The sequence below is a fragment of the Melanerpes formicivorus genome, unplaced genomic scaffold (genome assembly GCF_026170545.1).
Source record: "Melanerpes formicivorus ecotype bairdi unplaced genomic scaffold, bMelFor1.0.p_v2 SCAF_2, whole genome shotgun sequence".
NCBI classification, from domain to species: domain Eukaryota; kingdom Metazoa; phylum Chordata; class Aves; order Piciformes; family Picidae; genus Melanerpes; species Melanerpes formicivorus.
The window spans coordinates 45,879,107-45,901,938 of record NW_027142354.1 but is presented as its reverse complement, the minus strand read 5'-3'; the positions used below and the strand labels follow the sequence as shown (position 1 = coordinate 45,901,938).

The 22,832-nt window shown below is 37.8% G+C and overlaps 2 protein-coding genes across 2 annotated transcripts in view; one reads left to right on the top strand and one right to left on the bottom strand.

Moving 5' to 3' along the window:
• The window catches only part of INSYN2B (inhibitory synaptic factor family member 2B), a 42,007-nt gene extending 32,216 nt beyond the window's left edge, over positions 1–9,791 (top strand). The window contains exons 3-4 of the mRNA XM_068158670.1: positions 1,215–1,289; positions 6,824–9,791. Of these exons, the coding sequence (XP_068014771.1) occupies positions 1,215–1,289; positions 6,824–7,010 (262 nt within the window). The 3' untranslated portion in view covers positions 7,011–9,791. The remainder of the gene's footprint in view (positions 1–1,214; positions 1,290–6,823) is intronic.
• DOCK2 (dedicator of cytokinesis 2) overlaps positions 1–22,832 on the bottom strand; it is a 184,153-nt gene that overhangs the window by 110,152 nt on the left and 51,169 nt on the right. Inside the window, exons 26-27 of the mRNA XM_068158666.1 lie at positions 20,412–20,560; positions 15,411–15,506 (exon numbers count right to left, since the gene is read on the bottom strand). Coding sequence (XP_068014767.1) covers positions 15,411–15,506; positions 20,412–20,560 — 245 coding nt within the window. The remainder of the gene's footprint in view (positions 1–15,410; positions 15,507–20,411; positions 20,561–22,832) is intronic.

Here is a 22,832-nt window from a genome sequence, read left to right as displayed (position 1 = left end):
ATTCTCAGTCACTTTTCTCTACCCAAAAAGCCCATGTAATTTCTTAGCACTAACTTTGTAATACTTCAAACACACCAGACAAATTACACTGAAACCATACTGGTAACAAAAATGCAGACCCATTTATAAAACACCCAAACACAGAAATTTGGTTTAGAAGCAAGATCTGAGGTGAGGGGTAAGGAGAAACGTGTGTGTCCAAGTGTATGTCAAGCTTAAGCAATTCCTTGTCTACAGCATATTGCATACAACTGCCACACAAGTATGGTTCCTTAGGGCACTATGGAAAAAAATACCCACTTCTCCTCCCTTGCAGATAGGTATGACAGGGGCTAAGTTTCAATTACATTTGCAAATCTGACCATTATGAAAAGTAAACTACTGTGAAATACTTATAGTCCCTTTATGTACAGTTGACACATGACCAAAAGCAAAAACTGCCCAATATCTGGAAGTTTTGTACTGAGATTCAATGACCAGCCTCAATCATCTTGCTAGAATCACCCAGCAGTAAAAGCAAACATTCCAAGTACTTGTGGAACAACAATCCATGTGAAGAGCCTTCGCTTCAATTCCAAAAGCAATCAGAAAATTATGTTGGTACCAACTGAACTTCCCTAATTCCGATAACACTCATTAAATATAAGTATTATTAACCATTCAGACATATGAACCATCAACTTCAAACTGTTTCTAATGCAGAAGTCTTTGTGACAAATATAATTCAGCTCTGATTGGTGTTAGGCATGAAAGTTAGTTTTCTTGTTTTCTCAACACTCCAGATTTGTATACAGTCAGCAGTAAAAAACTACTTCGTTTATATTTAAGTGAGAAAGCATGAAAAGGGTAAAGAATGGAGAACATAAGGTTAGGCAGGCATCAGATAAACTAACCAACAGCATGAATATTCAAATACTCTGAAGTGTGTTTATATGAAGCAGTCCCATGTCTGTTTTCATAGCAAGTACTCATGAAAGTACCAACAATCAGAGTCTTAACAAAATGAGGTGGGAAAGATGCAAGAGAAAAACATAAACCCAGACCAGGTTTGGGTTTGTTGAAGTAACATTCTATCTTGAATTTGACAGTAGAATTTTCAGTAGAATTTTTAGCAAGGATAATAAAAGAAGTGAACAAAATTACTTATGAAAGATTGAGAGATCTTTTAACCTATCTATAAATATATATATAACATGACCTACTCTTTGTTGCAGGCGTAACTTCTATCACACTGGTCAAGACATCAACAACTGCAGCACCTGCCAGAACACCGCGTGTATCATTTACAGGTACTTCACTTCTTCGTACATCTTTGTCTTGCCTGTATGTCTCTCACAACTGTGCATTACAATGGTTTCCTCTCAGCTATAAAAAGGTCTCAATTACCATTAATCCACTTTTTAACAAATGTGTGAGGTGGTTTGTTTCCCAGATAGAAAGAATTAATGTTGCTGCTATCTGAAAGAGGTACTGTGTAATTTCCCACCTGTATTTCACAGAATTATCATTACTAGCGTGCTCTGAAAACCTTTGATCAAATTCTTTTCTGTCTTACATTTTCACAGTTAGGATGCCTGTAATAAATTTAGGTCTTGGAACTCATGTCTAAAGATCACAGAGATCAGTCTTCAAAAAGGGCAAGAAGGATGATCTGGGTAATGATAGACCAGTCAGCCCCATCTCCATCCCCGAAAAGGTGATGGACCCACATATCCTTTGTGCTGTGTCTAGGTGTAACAAGGATAAGAAGGTCATTATGAGCAGTCAGGATGGTTTTACCAAGGGGAAGACACATTTAACCAACCAGTCAGTCTTTGATAAGTACATAACCAGGTGGATAGATGATGGTAGTGCAGTAAATATGGCTTTTCTTGATATCATGAAAGCATTTGACACTGTCTCCCACAGCATCCTCACAGCTAGACTGAGGAAATGTGGTCTGAATGATCAAGTAGTGAGGTGGATATACACCAGTTGAAGGACAGAAGTCAGAGAATTGTGGTTAATGGGACAGAGTCTATTTGGAGGCACGTATCAGGTGGGGTCCTTAGGGCATTGGTACTGGGACCAGTACTACTCAATATATTCATCAACAACCTGGATGAGGGAACAGAGAGCACTGTCAGCAAGTTTGCTGATGACACCAAATTGGGAGGGGTGGCTGACACACCTGAAGGCTGTGCTGCCATTCAGCAAGAGATGGACAGGCTGCAGAGTTGGGCAGGGAGAAATTGAATTAAATAGAAGAACAAGTGTAGAGTACTGCATCTGGGAAAGAACCCCATGGACCAGTACAGGTTGGGGAATGACCTGTTGGAGAGCAGTGCGAGGGAAACAGATATGGGAGTCCTGGTGGGCAGAAGAATAACCCACGAGCCAGCAATGTACCCTTGTGGACAAGAAGGCCAGTAGCATCCTGGGCTGTACTAGAAAGGCTGTGGTTAGTAGGTCAAGAGAGGCTCTTCTCCCCTTCCACTCTGCCCTGGTGAGGTTGCGTCTGCAATATTGTGTCCAGTTCTGGGCCCCTCAGTTCAAGAAGGTTCTCAGGGAACTGCTTGAAAGAGTCCATGACAGAGCCTCAAAGAGAACAGAATGGAACATCTTCCTTAAGAGGAAAGGCTGAGTCTCTAGGTTGGAGAAGACTGAGGGATGACCTCATTCGTGTTTATAAAGATGTGAAGGGCAGTTTCAGGAGGACAGAGCCAGGCTCTACTCAGTGATGTCCAATAATATGGCAAAGAGTAGTAAGTGCAAGCTGCAGCTAACCACATTAACATACAGGAAAACTTTTCACTGTGAGGGTGCCAGAGCCCTGGAAGAGGTTGTGGAGTCTCCTTGTCTGGAGACATTCAAAACCCACCTGGATGAGCTCCTGTGTGACCTACTCTAGGTGATCCTGCTCTGGTAGGGACATTGGAGTCAATCTTTCAAGGTCCCTTCAAACCCCTGTGATTCTCCAAATGACAGTTGGCCAGCTACAGTTCATGTTTATGTGCAATACGAAAACAAAACTCCCACACTGCTCGCTGCAGTAAATGTTTATCTGTTATTATTTTGAGAGAATGCAATCTGAGCATAAGTTTTCACTCAATGTTAACTGCAGTTTACATTAAAATCATAGGGCCACAAAACATTTTAGTACTGTGTCCAGAAGCTGTACCTGTTTCAAATGCTGTGTCTACACAAACACAGTGTGAGAGTCTGCAGCTTGCCAGCCATTAACCAAAAGCCTACAAGGTACAAAGCCTTGGTTATGCTATACACGTAGCTTGTCCACTGAGCAAGGAATTTTATAGGGCTTCCACCAATTTAACAACATAATATCTAATCTCCATGACCTCAGCTATGAGGCAGTTATTTGATTCCAAAAGATTCATTGGGCTCTTCACAGAACATTAAGTAACATATCACACAAATGTAGCATAATCAGGGCTGGAGCTCACACTTTGCCATTGCAGATCCTTTACAGTACTGCCACAGACTGCAGATGAGTGCATGGCCAAAATTACATGGGAGATTTTCAGCCTCCTTTGGAGAGGTGGTAGAGAAATTGTCATACTGCTGTTTAAATCCTGCCTTTTTGCGTTCCATTTTTGTGAAGGACATTTAGCTGAGCTGATGAGCTAATGACTGAAATCAGACCCTTGTTTCCCTTGCCACACCTGTACACTTTTCTGATGTGCTGCAGTTTTTATTTACCAAAAGCTTAGTGGAAAGTGAAATTGCCAGTCATGTGTTATGAATATCAGGTATCTGAGTTAGATGTTATGATGCAAAATTAAGAATTTGAAACATCTCACTAAAATTTTTCATCTCTTCAAAGATCTTCATCTGTATTAGTATTTCAGAGCTGTCAGGTATTTAAACAGGTTTAGATTTGTAAAAGTAAAGAGTCAGGGAATTTCTTTTATGCTGAAAATTCTTCCTTTATTTACAAGAATATGGCAGAACGTTATCTTTCCCAGGTTGTAAGCACTATAACATTAAATTTTTTAGTGATATAAATAGGCCATGTCCACATGGAAATATTTTTCACACTGTCCAATTTATTCAAAAGCTTAATAAGCTTGTTCATTAAAGTTAGGTATGGGCACAGCACTGGAACCAAGTCTTCCTCATATAAATTCAGTCAAATACTCATGTCCTAAACCTCTGCTACTGAAACCTCAAAGTAATTGACATGTCACAAATTGAATACCACAGCTCCTCTGAGACAAAGCTGTTAGTCATCTCCACAGTCCATTGGATACTCCAGGAGTGATATGACTTATCATGACATATTCACATAGACTATATCTGGATAAAAATAAAGATGCAGGACAAAGCACATTCCCTTGACTTGGTCACTGTCTCTAGACAAACACTCTAGAACTAAAACTCAAACTACAGCTTGTCACAGGATGCTTTCTCTCTTCAGAAGAATAAAATGTGATGCTTAGCCTGTGTTTCTAGTTTACAATACAGGAAAGATCCTAAGAAACAAGCAAAAGTATCTGAAGGAAAGAATGGAGGAAATAACCAAAGAGAGATGTGCCTTTTTTATTTACTAGATGGTTTATAACGGTAATTGTGCCTGGGGGCTTGCAGCACAATGATACGTAGAATACATACAAGAGAATACAGTTCCTCTAAAGAGTTTCTAGTTTTAAGAGACAAAACACAAGACAGCAATGAAATGCAGTAGTTTCCACTTTACAGAGACACTCCTTCCACAAGACAAGGTTATGAAGTAAGCATTATGAGTAACTAATATTGGTAGTTCATAACATATTCATTAGACAACATTCTGAACGAAGAAATTACCAGGTTTTACGAGAAATCCAAGCAATTTATGTGTTTTATGTAGACTAAAAGATCTGTGTATTTTATTCACTAATGTAAAATTAATGTTGTCACTAATTACAGAATGAGGAGATTCATCTTGCTCCCTGTTTTACTGCTCTTAAAGAGCCCAACCCACCAGTGATTTAAACACTCTACAAGCAAAATGTTGTGTTACTACTACTACACCATCCTTGTTATGCACACTTTAGGCGGTCCCCAGGTCAAACAATATACTAAGGTCCTATCATTCCAAGTGTGGATTATACTGATTGCTAAAGTAATAAAGAGTTTTTCAGTCTAACAGTGACTGTTAGTTGTAAGCATAGCTTTATTAACTGCAATCTGGCAGTTGTAAGCATAGCTTTATTAACTGCTAGCAGGGTTATGTGAGAATACTTGGGACTCGCAGTCTAAATCCTGCAAAACAAATGTTGGTATTATAATACATGAAAGCAAGCAGCAACTGAAAACAAGCAGTTATCCGAGCATATAAGGGATAGTGTTAAATGAAGTCTGAACTGACCTCTTGCCTCTAGGGATGATCTCTCCAACATTAAATTAGAAACTTCAAAGAAAGGAAGAAAAAAGGAACATGAACAGATGTTATCTTTATGTATGCTATAAACTGAACGTTTCATCCTCCTGCCCTTACAATCTGTGACTACTGGAAAGTACTAAGTTGTAGATTCAGAAATAAGCTGATAAAACTTAAAAGACACTGATCAAATTTGTCATTTATAACATTTTCTTCCACTTTCTATGTTTACTATATATTGCACCATATCAAGAGAGCTCTCTCCAGTTCTTAGTTAGAATAATGTTGCTTTCTTTTTGCTAGCTGAGTTACTGTATTTCATTACAAAGGAAACAAGCTTCTAGTTAATTTTAACATATTATTCAACAATGCTTATGGATTTTTCTCTACATACAAGTAAAATTAGTAGTGTTCAAAGATAAGCATACTTACTTATTTTACAAATTTCTTCTACTCAGAACCCAAATCAGGTTCAGGGCATTAATGTGACATCCCATCATCCCTCTGATGCTGCCCTTTTCCTCCCAAAGAGCTTGTATTATGGTAAACACAACCAGCTCCTTCCTACTCTTCCCTCTGCCTGCTAAAACCTCCACAGCAGACACACTCTCCTGCCCATGAGACAGTTGAAATAAAGAAAAAGCATACAACAGTGCATCTTTTTCATTTGTTTTCCTATTTACTTGTTTGTTTAACTGTTTTGGTTTGGAACCATATGATTATTTCTGTGAGTGTACCTGCTCTTATCTAATTAACTTCTTGGCTTTCATTTGACAGCGATAATAATTAAGGGTTTCAAATAGAGAATAGAATAGAATAGAATAGAATAGAATAGAATAGAATAGAATAGAATAGAATAGAATAGAATAGAATAGAATAGAATAGAATAGAATAGAATAAGAAATAGAAATAGAAATAGAAATAGAAATAGAAATAGAAATATAGAATGGAATAAACCAGGTTAGAAGAGACCTTCAAGATCATTGTGTCCAGCCTATCATCCAATGAGTTATATTTTACTTTTCTATTTACTAATACCACTTATCCCAAAGACCTAGCAGGAGACATTCACATTTAACCAAGCTAAGCATATGAGAGCTTTGAATTCATGCCAAACATCTGATTGAGTTAGATTACAGCATCAAAATCCAGATATTGAGCAAAACTCATTGAAAGGTTATCCTGGTACCTTTTCAAATCTTCTCCCTTTAATTTTTGTTCTCTTGTTTTGAGCACAACTCTGGAGCTCTTAATAAAGAAAAGGCTTTCCTTCCAAAATAAAGAGATGGACTTGCTTTCCAATCAACAGCCTGCACACCCCAGGTTTAAGCAGGCCCTAATACTGAATAATAGCAAATTATTCCAATGAAGTAAGCGTCTTTTCCATGTGGCAGTGTCTTGTTTGGGGTTTTTTGAAGAGGGAATTTCTCACTTACTAGCTTAAATCTCTTAATTTCTCCATAGTGTAGAATATGACTTCAGGCAACAAGAAGGAAGATTTCATCAGATTCTGAAAATGCTGGATCATGCAGAGCAAAATCCAGCCCCAGCTTCACCTCAGAAGCTACCATCTGATCATCCAGCACCCGAGAAAAAGGAGTTAAGAAGAAAGACAAAAAAGGTGAAAAGAAAATGCTTCTGGTGGATTTGACTTCCTTCTGGATCCTTTTACATGTCAAAAGCCTCTGCAACAGAGAGAGGTTTGAGAGCACGCACCTGACAATGTGCTAGTAAAAAAATCACAGAGCATAAGAGTGTTCAATGAGTACCCGAAAAATCAGAAGAATTGAATTAACTTAAATCATCACATTTCCTTTCAAAAGGAAGCTTTCTCATTTTTTCCAAGGACACTTTCATAAGCTTTGTAAAGACCTTGTTTTCAGCTTTTCAAAAACAATAAGGATTATATCTCTGCTTTGAAAAACAACTGTAGACCAAACTCAGAGTGTCACACAGTCTTCATTTCCTGCTTATAAGCAACATGGATTGCAAGGAAAGAATTTCATTTATCTTTAAATAAACCACATAATCAAGTAAAAAATTCAGGGGAAACTGCATTGTTCAAACAAATCTGTCCTCAAAGGAGACAATTACAATTATTTCAAATAATATTTTCACAGAAATATTTTTGCTACCCTCAAAACCTGAAAAACTAATTTCAGCAGAAGCTTTACTCCACCCTCTTATTGGTTCAATTTGAAAAGCAACCATTTAGAAGTTTCAGCCACTTAATAGACTTCTCACAAAAGAATAATGGAATCATAAACCAAGAAAATATATTGGTATTTTAGTCTTAATTCCCTACTCAAACAAGGTCTGATTCGGTGACCTGAGTTTTGAGTGTGCAAAGACAGGAATCCATAACCTCTTGGGGCAAGCTGTTTCAATTTTTTTCCTATCATCTAATCTGAGTTTCCTGTGTTCTAACTTGTGTCCATTACATCTTGCTCTACCCAAACACACTCTCATTAAGAATTAGACAATAAGACCTTTCTTCTAAGCCTTCACCTCTCAGAGACTGAAGACATCCCCCTCTTCACACATGCTGCAGCCTACAGCCACCTTGATGATCTCCTTCCAGTAAGCTGATGTCTTTCATCTACGTGGAAACCTCTAACTGGACACAATGCCTCAGATGTCATCACACAGTTCTGAATTTGGCCGCTGTCTTGTGAAACCATTTACCCAATTTATCCATCTAAGATCTGTATCACTACACCAAAATATCCCAAGATGTGGGGTTTTGGCCTTAAGATACAATATCAATCATTAAAAAAGAATATTTAATTAATATCTGTATTATATTAAAAATTATACGTGCTGAAAGGTTTTTATCAGATGCCAATGCAGCCATTTCTTTCCTTCAAGTTTAGTCATGCTAGCACAAGGAATGCCAATGTAACCTAATTTAGGGTTGATGATACTATTATTTGGCTCATGAAAACATGGTCACCTCTCATATGGGGGGGCAGAAGGAAAATGTTTTCCAAAGCAAGTTTAATGGGCATGCTGTAAAGCCCAAATAATGTACTTTATGTTTAGTGGAATGTACTACAGACCTTTCCTTAGAAGTAACTCTGGGTAATTTGTCCAGATGGCGCCAGGGTATTCAATAGGTTAAGCCCTGGATCCTATTTTTCTAAATGATGCTGTATTAATTGTACAATGTTAGTTAAAAATGTCTGTAGACCTTTTGTACACTTCTGTGTTCCCTGAATTCTTAGGGTTAATTGCACATTTGAAAATGCATTAAAAACAATTTTGCACAGAACAATTTTGTCTGAAGAACTAAGTCTTTTTGGTTAAACTAGTCTCTGTTTAGAATAGAGCATGCTATGTAACACAGCTTAATATATCAAAATTCTGAAGGACTGGCAGTTTTAACAAACATTTCCATGTTACATTCAGTCAGTATGGAAATGACAGGCACAAAAATATCATTATTTTAAAGGCTTTTCAGAAGAACAGCCTTATAAGGAATTTTTACTGGAAAAAAAGAATTATGCCTTCAGTGAAACAGAAAAGCTCTTCAATATTATTTTGTGGGTATAACAAAAATAAGAATGAAATGATTACATCAGAATATGTAATTCTCTTACACTCATGTACTGCTTATGCTGGTGTGCCAACAGCATTCCTGTTTTGCATTACTCTCTATAATCAATATAATGGAGGATTTATTAGTGTGTGACTGTTTCTTGTGTGTTAAAGCAACATTTTAAGATTGCTGTACCCTGTGGTGTAATAATGAGCAACACCAGCAGGTAGAACACAAACAAAGCCAAGTTTTTCTGTGGTGAATTGAATTTGTTATTGTATGAAAGTAAAATTGTTTACTTTCTTTTTCTAAACAAGCACCAAAAAAACTCATTTAAAAAGTCTGATTTTGATTTTGCATTAATAATTATTATGATGCAAATGAGAGCATTTTGTTTTACCACATGGCACCAATAAATCCTGGGCCTCAATAAAACTATGCAAAACCAGAAATAGTCTGCTTAGTTTAAGAAAGACCAACCAAAGAATAAACCTTTAAGTCTTTCCTGTGACCCAAACAACCACTGATGCTTCCTAAAATCTGAAATATACTGATTTAAATGGTTAGAGGTTTTATATTTTAACATCTGATCTCGAAGAATTCAGAACTGTAGACTATTTTTGTTCCTTAATCTACCAGTCAAAATTAGCCTTTATTTTACATATTCCTCAATTGTCTTTCAGTTCTCAGAGAGTGAAGTATGGATTATCCAAATATGGATATGAAATCCTCTTTTTGACATGGGCACACACAGCAGTAGGTAAACATTCAAGCTAACAAGGCCAGCAGACCCACAGCTCCCAGCGCTGCCTTGTAAGAACATTCACTTGTATCATAGTATCATTCAGGGTTGGAAGGGACCACAAGGATCATCTAGTTCCAACCCCTTGCCATGGGCAGGGACACCCCACACTAGATCAGGCTGGCCAGAGCCTCATCCAGCCTGGGCTTAAACACCTCCAGGGACGGGGCCTCAACCACCTCCCTGGACAACCCATTCCAGGGTTTCACCACTCTCATGGTGAAGAACCTCCTCCTCACATCTAGCCTGAATCTCCCCACCTCCAGCTTCATTCCATTCCCCCTAGTCCTATCACTACCTGAGATCCTGAGAAGTCCTTCCCCAGCCTTCCTGTAGGCCCCCATCAGATACTGGAAAGCCACAATTAGGTCACCTCGGAGCCTTCTCTTCTGCAGACTGAACAGCCCCAACTCCTTCAGTCTGTCCTCATAGGAGAAGTGCTCCAGCCCTCTGATCATCCTTTCATGTCTTTCAGCCTACCCTCTATTCAGTCTTTCCAAATTCATCCCTTCAAGACATCTGTTTTCCTTGAAAGAAAATATGAATCACAGTGCTGCTAAGGCAATGACCTTCAGAAAAGTTGCTCCTAGGGTTCTCAAATTCACAACTTCAGTATAAAAAGCAGAGTTTTTTGAGTCAGCAGTAGTAGCAACAAACAGCCAAGTTCTAAATTAGATATTTAAGATCCAAACAGAAGGCTTATCTGAAACAGACAGAACTCCCTCTCTTCTTGGAGAGTCTTGAACTACCATGAACAAAAAAACATGCAGTAATTTAACAGAAAATAAAGTAAAAGTATGGCAAAAGTAAATTATTCCTACAAAAGAATAAGCATCATAGTTTCACAACAAAACCACTAAATGCAAAATGTTACTATGCCCGGTCTCCTCCACAGCAGTCACACATAACAGTCTTTCTACCTAAATCTTTAAAGACAACACTAGAGCAAAAGGCAGTTTGTCACACTAAAAGGTAACAGTGGGAAAGTGACAGTCACAATATGCATGAGCCTCAGCAGGAAGGAAAGTCTGTGAGCTGCTGTATGTTTTGTTTATATTTAACATAGAAATTTGTGAGCCAGAAATGTGCCCTTGTGGCCAAGAAGGCCAGCAGTATGCTGGGGTGTATTAGAAGGGCTGTGGTTACTAGGTCAAGAGAGGTTCTCCACTACCCTTTTAGAGGTTCTACTCTACCCTTTTGAGGTATGGTGAGGTGGCATCTGGAATACTGTGTCCAGCTCTGGGCCCCTCAGTTCAAGAAGGACCTCAGGGGATTGCTTGAAAGCATCCAGTGCAGAGCCTCAAAGATGATGAAGGGAGTGGAACATATCCCTTATGAGGAAAGGCTGAGGGAGCTGAGCCTCTTTAGCCTGGAGAAGAGGGGACAGAGATGTGAAAGGGGAAGAGTCAGGAGAGCTGAGCCAGGCTCTTCTCAATGATGTCCGATGATAGGACAAGGGGCAATGGGTGCAAGCTGAAGTACAGAAGGTTCCACATGAACATAAGAAAAAACTTTTTCACTGTGACATCTCCTTCCCTGGAGACATTCAAAACCTGCCTGGATGTGCCCCTGTGTGATCTACTCTAGGTGATCCTGCTCTGGGCCAGTGGCTTGGACTCGAGCTTTCAAAGTCTCTTCCAACCTCTAACATGTTGTGGTTCTGTGATTCTGTGTATTCCAGCAACACCAAATTACCTAAAATATAATAATAGCTCTGTAAAACATAATTGGAGAATGTAAGCTATGTGAAAATGTGACAAATAAGCACAGCTTTTTGTTTTATTGTCTAGCATATTTTAAATATTTCAGTAATTATTAATTCCTATAGGAAATTTCAAAATTACCAGATGGACACTATGCAATTGATGACATCAGGACTGGAAAAGGAAGAGCAACAGAAATTGGTGGATTGTTACAAGATAATAGTATTTGCTATAAAGATGTCTCCAGTTTAGAAAATTACTGTGTAATGCCTAAAAACATCTCACGGAGTATGAAATAAAAGTTAGAAATACATACAAGCATGCTCTTAAACAGAATTTTTAAAAACCTCATAAAAATCATAAACCAATGGCAACAGAAGAAAAAAAAAAACCCAAACACATATACAGACCCACATTCTACTTGACAGCGCTTACATACAAAACATTGTAGGCTTCTTTGAAAGACGTATTTAAATGACATCTGCGATCTACTATTTATAAAACATTGCTTGGAACATGGCATATTTCAATATGACTGCATTTGAAATTGCTGTTCTAAGGAATCAGTCTAACTTTCTCTGAAAATTCAAAACATGTGAATAAAATACTGATTCTCTCTCTCGGTTCCTGTAGGACTCTGTAAGGTTTTGTGCACTGTAGCTATCTCCAAAAAGCCACAATACTTCGCAATTCCGGTAGCTTAGACATGAAACACCTTCCTAATGAAAGGCATTATTCAATGTATGTTTTGTAAATGTCTAGGTTCTTTAAATGTGATGTTATCTTTGGCAATAAAATGAGATCTTTTTCTTAGGTTCCAGCAGTCGCTTAATAACAAACAGCATTTAGATGACAAAGGAAGTAAACAATTGTTCTTTGGAAAAGGAAAATGAATGAGAAATTAATAAATAGGTCTTTCATGGAATCATTCTGCAGCTTTTCTAGGCAGGGAAAGCATTTCAATTTCCATATTAAATAAAAAAGATAAATCTTTGAGCTAGATCATGTTTGAATATATCTTATTCTCCAACCACAGCAGCTCTACAAGATGCTTTCTGTGACTATCATTTCCCCAGAGAGTATTGGGTTTTGCTCTAGTGTGCTATCTAGAGTAGCTTTGGTTAACAGAGCACACACTTTTCAAAGTCTGCATTTGTATATCTTACATAAATATTATCTAAAACTTTTCTGTAGCATTACTATACTTTTTTCATCATACTAAACTGACGCTGTGAACAAAATCAAGTTTGGAGTACCAAAAGAAAGTTTTTAAATGTATACAGTAGATTTGTAATATTTACCCAACCAAGCCAACACTGAAAACAAGTAGTGCTGTATTCCACGTGCTCCTATATACATTATTCTATAATTACTGTAGTAGGAATTCTCTGCATCACAAAGTCCTCTATGAGTCTGTGGTCCATAAACTGTTTAAGGTAAAGCCTGACTGGCCAATTTCAGACAATAAACATGTCCTTCTACTACATGTTTAGAAGCACTCCCACAACTACAGAGTCAAGGCTCTTTTTTTTCTTTCTTTTTTTTTTTTTTTTTCATAGCGAAAACAACCAAGCAGCTGTTGAAGCCCTCAACTGCCAGAACATCACAATGAAAGCAAGAGTGGCATTTAAGTAAGTCATCTCTGCACTACTTGCAGAGAGCCAAATTACATTTCCATCACTGACACCTTCTCCTGAAGGGATTATGCCCTTCTTAGCCTGACTCTTTCCAGTAATTACAGGAACAAAGCTCGCAGCATGCTGTTACCAGCCAAGCACAACCTTCCCTTACATTCAGCTGGCACTGAAGCAAGAGAAGATAAAGGCAACTGCAACACAAAATCCTTTTAACTCCTTCTGTGCCAACAAACTAGAAGATTGTGAAAAGGAGACCAGATTATCCTTCCCAGAACACAAAACCACTCAGGTAAATAAAATCCAATGCTCAGTCAGGTACAAGACATTTAAACTTGCAAGGAGTGACAGGGTTTGTACATTGTGTTTATTGCTTTCATTAGTATAGCATGGCACTAGCATTGGCAGCAAAACCCTTTCACTACTCAGAAACACAGATTTAAGAACAGCTAGTAACCTATTCTCCAGCAAGTCAGTAACAGATGTAGTTCAATTTGAAATGTCACTCAAATCCATGTAACATCAGCTATGCAGTCTGACTGCAGCTATTCTCTATGCCCCACCTGTATTTGCAGACATCCTCATACCTCCAGTATCTGTGGCTCATCTTAAGCATTCTGCAGAAGGCTCCATTTGCTGACTGCTTAATTTTTAAAGATGAAGCATGTAGACTTTTAAGCAAGCCTGACCCTCTCAAGAAGTTTTAAAGTGAACCTGAAAATTAACTGAGTGAACTCAAGGTAGTACATGGACTGTGCAATGACCTTGTTTTGATAGTTCTTTCAGAATGTAAAATAATGGTTTGATCATCATAAAGAATTTCTTCACATCACATGTAAAAGAGCAACCTCTTAAGTGATCTCACCTCAGCTCTAGAAAACTAATTTGTTGGAATTCTGCTTTGAAAAAACCTTTTAAATGCTCAATGGCCAGATAAGCAGAGGTGCTTATGCACATCATTAGCATTCAGACAATCACATTTCAAAATTCGCACTGAATTTGATCTTTTTCAGTAGAAACAGCTGAACAAGTAGATGAGAGGGGGAAAAAAACAACCAAACAACAAAACAAACAGATTTTCCAAGCCATTGAATGTAACGAGCTTGTTTCCTAATGATAAGGATCTTCTTTGCAGGATTACTAGTTTCATTTTGCCGCTTCATTTATTGGTTACTCAGAAATACTCCTTACAACATCCATCACACTCATACAGCGCTTTCTTTGCAAGTACAAACAATGTTTGTAAAGGCTGCAGAGGACTGAAAAGTTCACTGGGTCCCCATTCCAAAACTCTTGCTGTTCTGACCATGCACACACAGCATAGGGTTATGTGCACAATAACAACAGACTGGGGTTCTGGTAAACACTTAATGCTACAATTTCTGAGCCTTGCAGATCTACCACCGGACAATCTGAAGAATCCACTTGCAAGTATCTCCTCTGAAGACCTCAATCATTAGGAGACTAATCACTAGGAAACACACATTCCAACTGGCAATGATCTGAAATTGTTATTTTGGTTTTCCAACAGAAATGAACAAGGAAGGAAAGTACATTTTAAAAGACACACAGTATACCTCTTGGGGCCAAGACAATCAAGTAAATGCTGCTCAGGATTTTGCAGAATCTTGTAAATCCCTAAAGACTAACATACATCTTATCTTGAGCACAGATTCTGAAGGGCAAGTTCCACAACTCCTGCAGAAACAACTGGCTTGCTTTCTCACAAATAGTCTTAATTAAGAGGAAGGTCCTTAAACCTGAACACACTACAGGATCTGTCCTTGAACATAACTCTTCAAACAAGAAATCAACACAAAAATCAGGGGAGTGCTCTATCCCCAGATATTTTCCCTCTGCACATAGGGTGCCTCCAGAAACAGAAGCAGGAATGGCAGCTTTTCCACAGCAACTTTAACCCATCAAACATTAAAGCATGGGGGGAAAATGGGAGAAACAGTATCCAGCAATTGCTTACATTAGCTTTTTTTTTTTTTACCTTTAAGTTTGACATAGACATTTTCACTTCAGATTAGTAGAAACATTATTTTGAATGTGTTAAAGTGTGCCCTTTTTGCAGGTTTGTGAGACATTCTTCGTAGAGCAAACAGCAATTAAGTTTAAATTTAGTGTTGCATCTTTTAAAGGATGCACAAATCTCACAGTATTCAACCACACTTCAATAACATTATGGCAGTACAGATGAACTCGGGGTTGGAGAGGGGAGGGGGGAAAGTAAGGCTTTAGGCCTATTACTTCAAATCGAAAACAAGGCCATGAACAAGGACTCCACAAATACTCTATTTGCATTTTTTGTCAGGATAACTATAAAATTATTTTCAAAGCATTAAAAATACATTAAAATCTTACTCACGATTAAGGCATCATCTCTTCCCATTGTAATAACAGTTCTGTTCACTGTGCGTAATAACTGCACCATTATCTCTTGAATATGGTGATAAGTTGATGTCTGTAAACAAACAAAAAACCTCTAACAAACAGTTTTGGTATTAAATCTCTATCTCTTGTAAAAGAAAGGAAAAAAAAAAACCAACCAATTATTTCCAATATGGCAATTCAAGTTGTATAATATAACCCTCCTATTGAAAGAACAGCACTAATTCTTCCTCACGATCCTCCCTACTTCCAGCAGTTTCAGCGGATTACACATTTCAAGTGGCACCATCCAGTTTTAGCCCTACCCAACAACCATTTCTTGTTTCAATTACTCACTTCACATGCCTCACTCAAGGGACTCATGTTTTCCCAGTAAGTAAACAACCTAAATACTAATAGCAACACCCTCACTACATTCCTTAGAAATTATCTTGCTGAAGCTTTAAGAGCTGCCACAATTTAGGCAGATGCTTTACAAATTTCTTCACAATTCTAAAATTCTTCCGGACCTGTTTGCTAATACACACAAGAGCTTAAAATGCAGCTGCTGCCAAGTAGGTTTCATGCACAGAACAGGAAGCTTATACACCTCACTTCCACTTGTAGCCTCAACTAATACTTTATTTCAAAGAGGAAAAAGTTTACCACTATATTTCATTGTGTAAGCACTACAAATAAAAACTTGTTCTGACACAGTAAATATTAGACTACAAAATACATGTCAGATTGAAGTCAGCTTATGAAGGGCTGTCAGACTGCACACATCAAATCTGGAAAGGGGGAATAGGGAAGTGTTTTTAATTAAAACAGAAACAAAAAGATTTCACCATGACCTTCCTCAATGCCTTACTTGCAGTTCTGAGATATGACAGGTGTTGAAAGCACACAGACTCAAGCTATGAAGCTAATTTTAGACATGATTCAGTCAAAACAATGTCATCTGTGGTCAAAAAGTTGTTCGCTGTAGAGACAGTTTAACATCTCACCCAGATGCCTAACAAAGTCTGTCAATTCATAAAAATGATAGTCCTTAAAGTCCTTAAGATAAACCAGTGTTCTTTATGTACTTGCTGCCTGCAGAACCCAGCAGCTAGACAGCAGTTGAAGAGTGTTTGAACACAGGATCTGATGATTCACATGTTCCCACTCACCAAACAATGTAGGACAGAACAGTAGAGCAGAGCTTGTAATATTGCAGTATCTTTTTCTTTGACAAACACACTCTTCAAAAATTCTGTAACAACTTCAAAGATCACCTCACAATATAAATTTGGAACATGCAAAACAATGGACAACTACTGCTGGTTTTTTTCTGTTCCTTATGTGTATTCTAATTCTGATGATTTTTGCAGCATAAATCCAATGCAAAAATATCAAAGTTAAGTTCACAAATATTTTTAAACACTAATCCAAACCCAGATTTCTCTATTGAGATGGAAAACCAGAAGAACAAGGTACAAGGTACTGGTGCTTTAAAGATGGGATTAAGCTTGCAATTAATATTGAAAGTGAGTCTGCCACTAAAACCTCCAGCAGGTGAATTCATCCATTTTCTTAGAAAGATGTTGAGAGAGAGGAAGTTAATTGTTCAATAGCAAATTACATTAATCATAAGGTTCAAGTGCAACTCCATAAAAAATGAATTGGTTAATTACCAAAACATTTCTCTCTGGATAAAGACCAACCAGCAAAACATTATTATGATAGTAATCTGGCCATATAGCGAGCCTTTTCTATTTGCCTCTAGGAGTATGGAATGCAATGCATTCCCCACTGCAAGTCAAAATTGTGTGTCCTTGAAACAAGATTTTTCACTTTGGCTGAAAAGTAAACACCCAAGCTGCACTCAAGAGAAATCTGCACTGCCTCTAAAAGACAAACCACTGTCTGATGCTTTAGATACTGATGTATTAAAGGTGTTTCACTCCTTCAGGTAAGTCTTCTCAAAGGCAGATTGTTAGCTCTAAAGCAGAATCAGTGTTTAGCACGGTTTAAAAAATGAAACCATGACCCACAGATTCTCTGTCAAGAAAAGAAAAACAATACTGCAATAATCACTCATTTGTTCTTGCAATTTAAAAAAAAAAAAAAAAAAAAAAAAACAGCAACCAGCACCAGAACAAGGGGACACAGTCTCAAGCTGCACCAGGGGAGGTTTAGGCTCGAGGTGAGGAGAAAGTTCTTCACCGAGAGAGTCATTCGTCATTGGAATGGGCTGCCCAGGGAGGTGGTGGAGTCACCGTCCCTGGAGGTGTTCAAGAAGAGGTTGGACGTGGCACTTGGTGCCATGGTCTAGTCATGAGGCCTGTGGTGACAGGTTGGACTTGATGATCTTTGAGGTCTCTTCCAACCTTAGTGATACTGTGATACTGTAATTACATGTATCTTAATACAGCCTACATTTATCTTAATATATTTTAATATCCATCTTGCACCTGATCAGCTATTGTCAGAAGGCAGGCCAGGGTATGCTTCAACAGAAGCATATAGTTATTTTGTTGATGTTTCATCTGTTCTACAATGTTTCTTATTCCTCCAAAATAGTCACTACGTGCTGACACCTATTTAAACCTTTTCCAAGGGACTTCTCTCCTTATGCTAGAAATTTATCAGTGTCTATTGCAAATACAATCTGTAGATAACTACTACCCAAGCATCTCACAGAATGTCTTCAGTTTAGAGGTTATCTTCCTTCAGTGAAGCTACTGATGCAATGTCACTTGTTTTACACAAATACACATGGGTTTGCTTTTCTTTAAATGCATGTGTCCTGAATTCTCAGCAAATTTCTGGACATGACGGGTTACATGATGCCATTGTTTGTCATAATGCAAAAAGGGTTGCCTGGCTACCTCCTTCATTGAGAATAAATGCACAGAAAGCTTTACATGCTTTCAAACAACATCCTTCAATGAAATTTACATAATTTCGTTTGGATCATTAAAAGATTGAAGTCCAAACCTCTGAGGAGTGCTATCACCCATTAAACCCCTGGTCTCCAGCTGTGTTTAAACATACACATCACACTGACTAGAGGCAAAAAAACCCAGAAAAGCCAAACAACAACAAAAACAATGATGAAGCACCAACAAAACAGAACAATAAAAAAGCCCTGTTTTTAAACATATCTTTCTCCTCAATGATAAATCACATTTTAAGTACAGCTAAGCATTTGCCTGCTATCAAGGGAGAACATTTAAATGGGGGGGGGGGGGAGGGAAGAGCTTTTCAAAAGCTCTCAGCAGCATCACACTAACCAAGTAGTTTTCAACTAAAATGTTCCCAAATGAAATCTAAAGTATTTGATTTTCTTTTCTTAAGTCCTTGAGGCATATGTAAATCAATGCATTCACGGAGCGTTCCAAACCCAGCAGTTACAAATCAGTCAAACATGGGATTTATTGCAACAAGCGTTTGCTTTTCGTCAATCATCTCTGCATTTCATGAGCCCCTATTTCTAGACACACCTCTATAGGAGATGCAGCAGTTCAGATATAGGTCATCATTGATTCCTCAAGTTTTATGGTTATAATAATGTTGAGGAATTAAAAATAAATAAATGGAATCTACCCACACTTCAATTATTTCCCCCCCCCCCCCCAAGATGTAAAGTTAATTCCAAAAATGAACAACGGTATTTATTAGCAGGAATTCTACTTAGTCATTTTGCTTCAACAGTTACATTTATAATATGAATAAGACACAGGTTGAAGGGAGTGCTTTTCTTTAGAAAGAAAGAAATAAAGAAAATGGAATGCCTTTAAAAAAAAAAACAAAAACCACACTATTTCCAAATGTTTCCTCTGATTAGAACAGCTCATTGAGTTTCTGCAGCATTGTGACTATATCAGTCCCTGTTCCTGAAAACTGGGCAAGCTGGAATCCACGAGGTAGCCTTCAGACTGCATGGGGCTACACATCTGCACACCCAGAAACAAGGATCCAGGTTCTGCATACAGCAATATTCTCACTCATGCAAACAGGAGCTACAAACTCATATTTCCAGTAGATGTTAACAAGCGTTGGACATGTCAGCTGCTGTTATTATGTACAGCAACTGCCAAGTTTGAAAATAATTTATGTGGTGCTTGGGCATAAAGTATTAATCCATCTTACTTTATGACTGTGTTTCACCTTTTAAAGTATACAGTAAAGAAACTGACTTACTTTACACTACAGCCCTATAAATATAATGTCACTTTTTGCCATTGTCTTTCTCAAAACAATGCATGTGACAGGCATGTGAGGACTCTAGAGCTGCAGCCAGCACTGCAAGTGAGGTCTTAGCAGAGCAGAGGGGCAGAATCCACTCTCTCCACCTGCTGTCCATGTGGCTGGGGATGCAGCTCAGGACATGGTTGGTCTGGGCTGTGAGTGCATGTTGCTGATGCATGTCCATCTTTTCACCTGCCAGCACACCCAAGTCCTTCAAGTCCAAAGGGCTGCTCTCCAGCCTTTCATCCACCAGCCTATGTTGATACCAGGGACTACCCAGACCCAGTGCAGGACCTTGTAGTGGCCTTGATGAATGTCATAAGGTTGACACAGGCTCACTTAAGCTCGTCCAGATCCCCCTCTGGCATGTCGACTGCACCACTCAGCTTGGTGTCATAATAATCTAATTTCATTATGTATTCCATTGAACTTCACCAGACAAAATTAAAAGTGCCTAAACCTCTGTCAGGAAAAAAATCCACAGTAGCCTCACTGCTTTTAATAATACCATGGTGATTTACTGCAGCTATTTAAAGAATATAAAATGGAGAAATAAAAAAAAAGATAGCATAGATTTCAGTATTTTTCCTTTCATACCTCAGCTGCCTTTTAACTTAAGTTTATGAAAAATAGGATAAAAGTTCAGTTTGGTACTGAATTGTATTAAATATTTATATGAGATTCATCAACATCAATATTTTACTGCCTAATAAGCTCAGGCTTACTACAGACTTCAGCCATCTACATAATCATCAGTACTTACAGGGTCTTGACAGCTCAGAACCTCCAGGATGCTATTGAGTAATTCAACACAGTATTTCTTCTCTTGGATCTGGAGCTGCTGATCATCTTTCTGTTCTAGTAATTCCTTCAGCTCTTTTGTTATCACAGGAAGCAGAATGTCCCTGCATTCTGAAACAAAACAAATTATCTTAAGAACAAACATAAGTCAAATATTACTTGCCAATAAACCCCTCACCAAAGAGTAAAACACAATATGCTTTAACAACCTCAGTCGCTTCCAATGTGGAATTGTTGATTTTCCAACATGCCTCGGGGATGTTCTTAAACTTGTGTCATATTTTCTTAACTTAGCAGTATTTCTCATGCAAAAATCACAACTTTCTGATAAAAACTGTTTGCTTCTGTTAAATTCTAAACATTGTTTAGATTGTCCCAAACACTTACTGACAAATTACTCACCCTACATACAAAGCACTTGGAAATAAGCTATGTTTAAGCAGTGACAGGATTTTAATGTAAGAAAAATACAATGCTTAAATTACTCTTTCTGACAGTAAAAGCACAAATAGCAACTGAGTTGTCCTAAGAACATAATTTTGAAACATACCTTCTGTGAGCACAGAAAAGAATGCAGACGAGGAAAAGACTCAAGCAAAATGCCTGTTGAGCCTATGAGACCAAGAGCTATGCATACATTCATCCTTCTTTAAACTGAAGTAACAAGTTACATTTCAATCTTACACATACATTGACTTTTTAAGTCAGAGGTGCTTGTAGGAAATGGCTGAAGGAATAAAATAGAACTTTGAAATCACTTCAGGGAAGTTGCTATCGAGGAATAAAAAATACAGAAGATTTTTTTCCCTCATTTAATTGATACAGGCCACTGAGTGACTTCGGTAGCAACCTCACAGTGTTATGTAACTGAAGAGAGTACAACACAACAGTGTGAATAATACTGAGCAGACGCTTCAATGATTTGTTATATCTATGAAAATAACCTGGGAAGAATACTCACTGATCACCAAGCATAGAGTGAGATGTGGTGAAACTGTATCAAGTGTGATTTAAAATAAGCCAGGGGCTCAGAACACCTCCAAAATAAGAGTGCTTATACCAGAAGACAGGAGGGTAAGAAAGAAAGAGAGGAAAATAGTGGGAAATAGATTATAAATTCCTGCATTTTACATATGAAGCTGCAGAAGCTACCCACGCAGATTAATCTTGCTTCAAGTAGTATCTCCAAGCCATATAAATCTAAAGGGCAGCATAATTTCATGCCTCAGAAAGTGCCTCTACTCTTGGTAATAATAAATAAATAAATAGAAATTTAAAAAGCTATTTATCTGATTTGCTGTAACTCCTGGTCCAAGCTGCAAGAGAAATTATACTCAATGACTAAATTACAAATTCACTGGTATAAGAGCAATTGAAGAACACATATTGACACAAGACCTGTTCAAAGAGTGGCATAAAAAGGAATTTCACACAGCTTGCTGTACATTTTGTGTCCAATTCTGCACACAGACAAGCTTCCTGCACTTAATGCAGGCCAGCAACTATTCCTTTCAATCAGAAACCAAATTGCTGCACTTACAAAGCACCCAACAGAGCACAGGCACCCTAACACTCCTGAAGCACTTCAAACGTCAGCAGTCCTGATAGATTCACAGTCACCAGCTGTATATGTGAAGCATTACACAGTTTTCTGAAATTGAGGTATAATCTGGTAAGTGGAAAATTCTTTTTTCATTTACTAATAAGTTCTAGTAACCAATTATGCAGACATAATAGCATCTTACAAGCCATTGAAAACTTTTCCTAGTAGAATGCAAAAGCTCACTGTTGTCTATAACTCATTTAAAAAGCACACACTGTGTTTTGGTGCAAGAAATAAGTTTTTGACATAATTCTTCTGCACACAGCCATTCCATACTTGTTAAGCACAAGGAAGCAGGGCTTCCTGCATAAACAGAATTTTCCTATTGTACTGAGAGAGCAACTGAGACAGAAATTACAACTGATTTCCTCCAATTTTAAGAGCTAATTGCTCTGCAAGCTTCATTACTCCCAGTTGTACTTTGCATTATAAATTAAAATTGGATCCATATTTGATACATACTGAATCTATTAAAAGATCTTAACACAAGCAGCTGATCAATTATGTGCAGGGCATTTTCAGATATCAATGATGTTGAAGTGTCAAGATACACAGAAATTCAGAGGTTTTTTAACTAGCCTAAGCTACATTAGCTCCTTTTTAAAGCAAAACTCCCAGAAAAAAAAAAAACAAATCTGCTACCATCATTACCAGAAACATAGTTCAATATATTTTTACAAGCAAATTGCATACTTTCATGTTAATTATTTTGGTTTAGATTAAGGTTATACACCTGTATTTTTGTCTGGCTGCCAGACAAGCTTGGTAGCTAAGGACTTG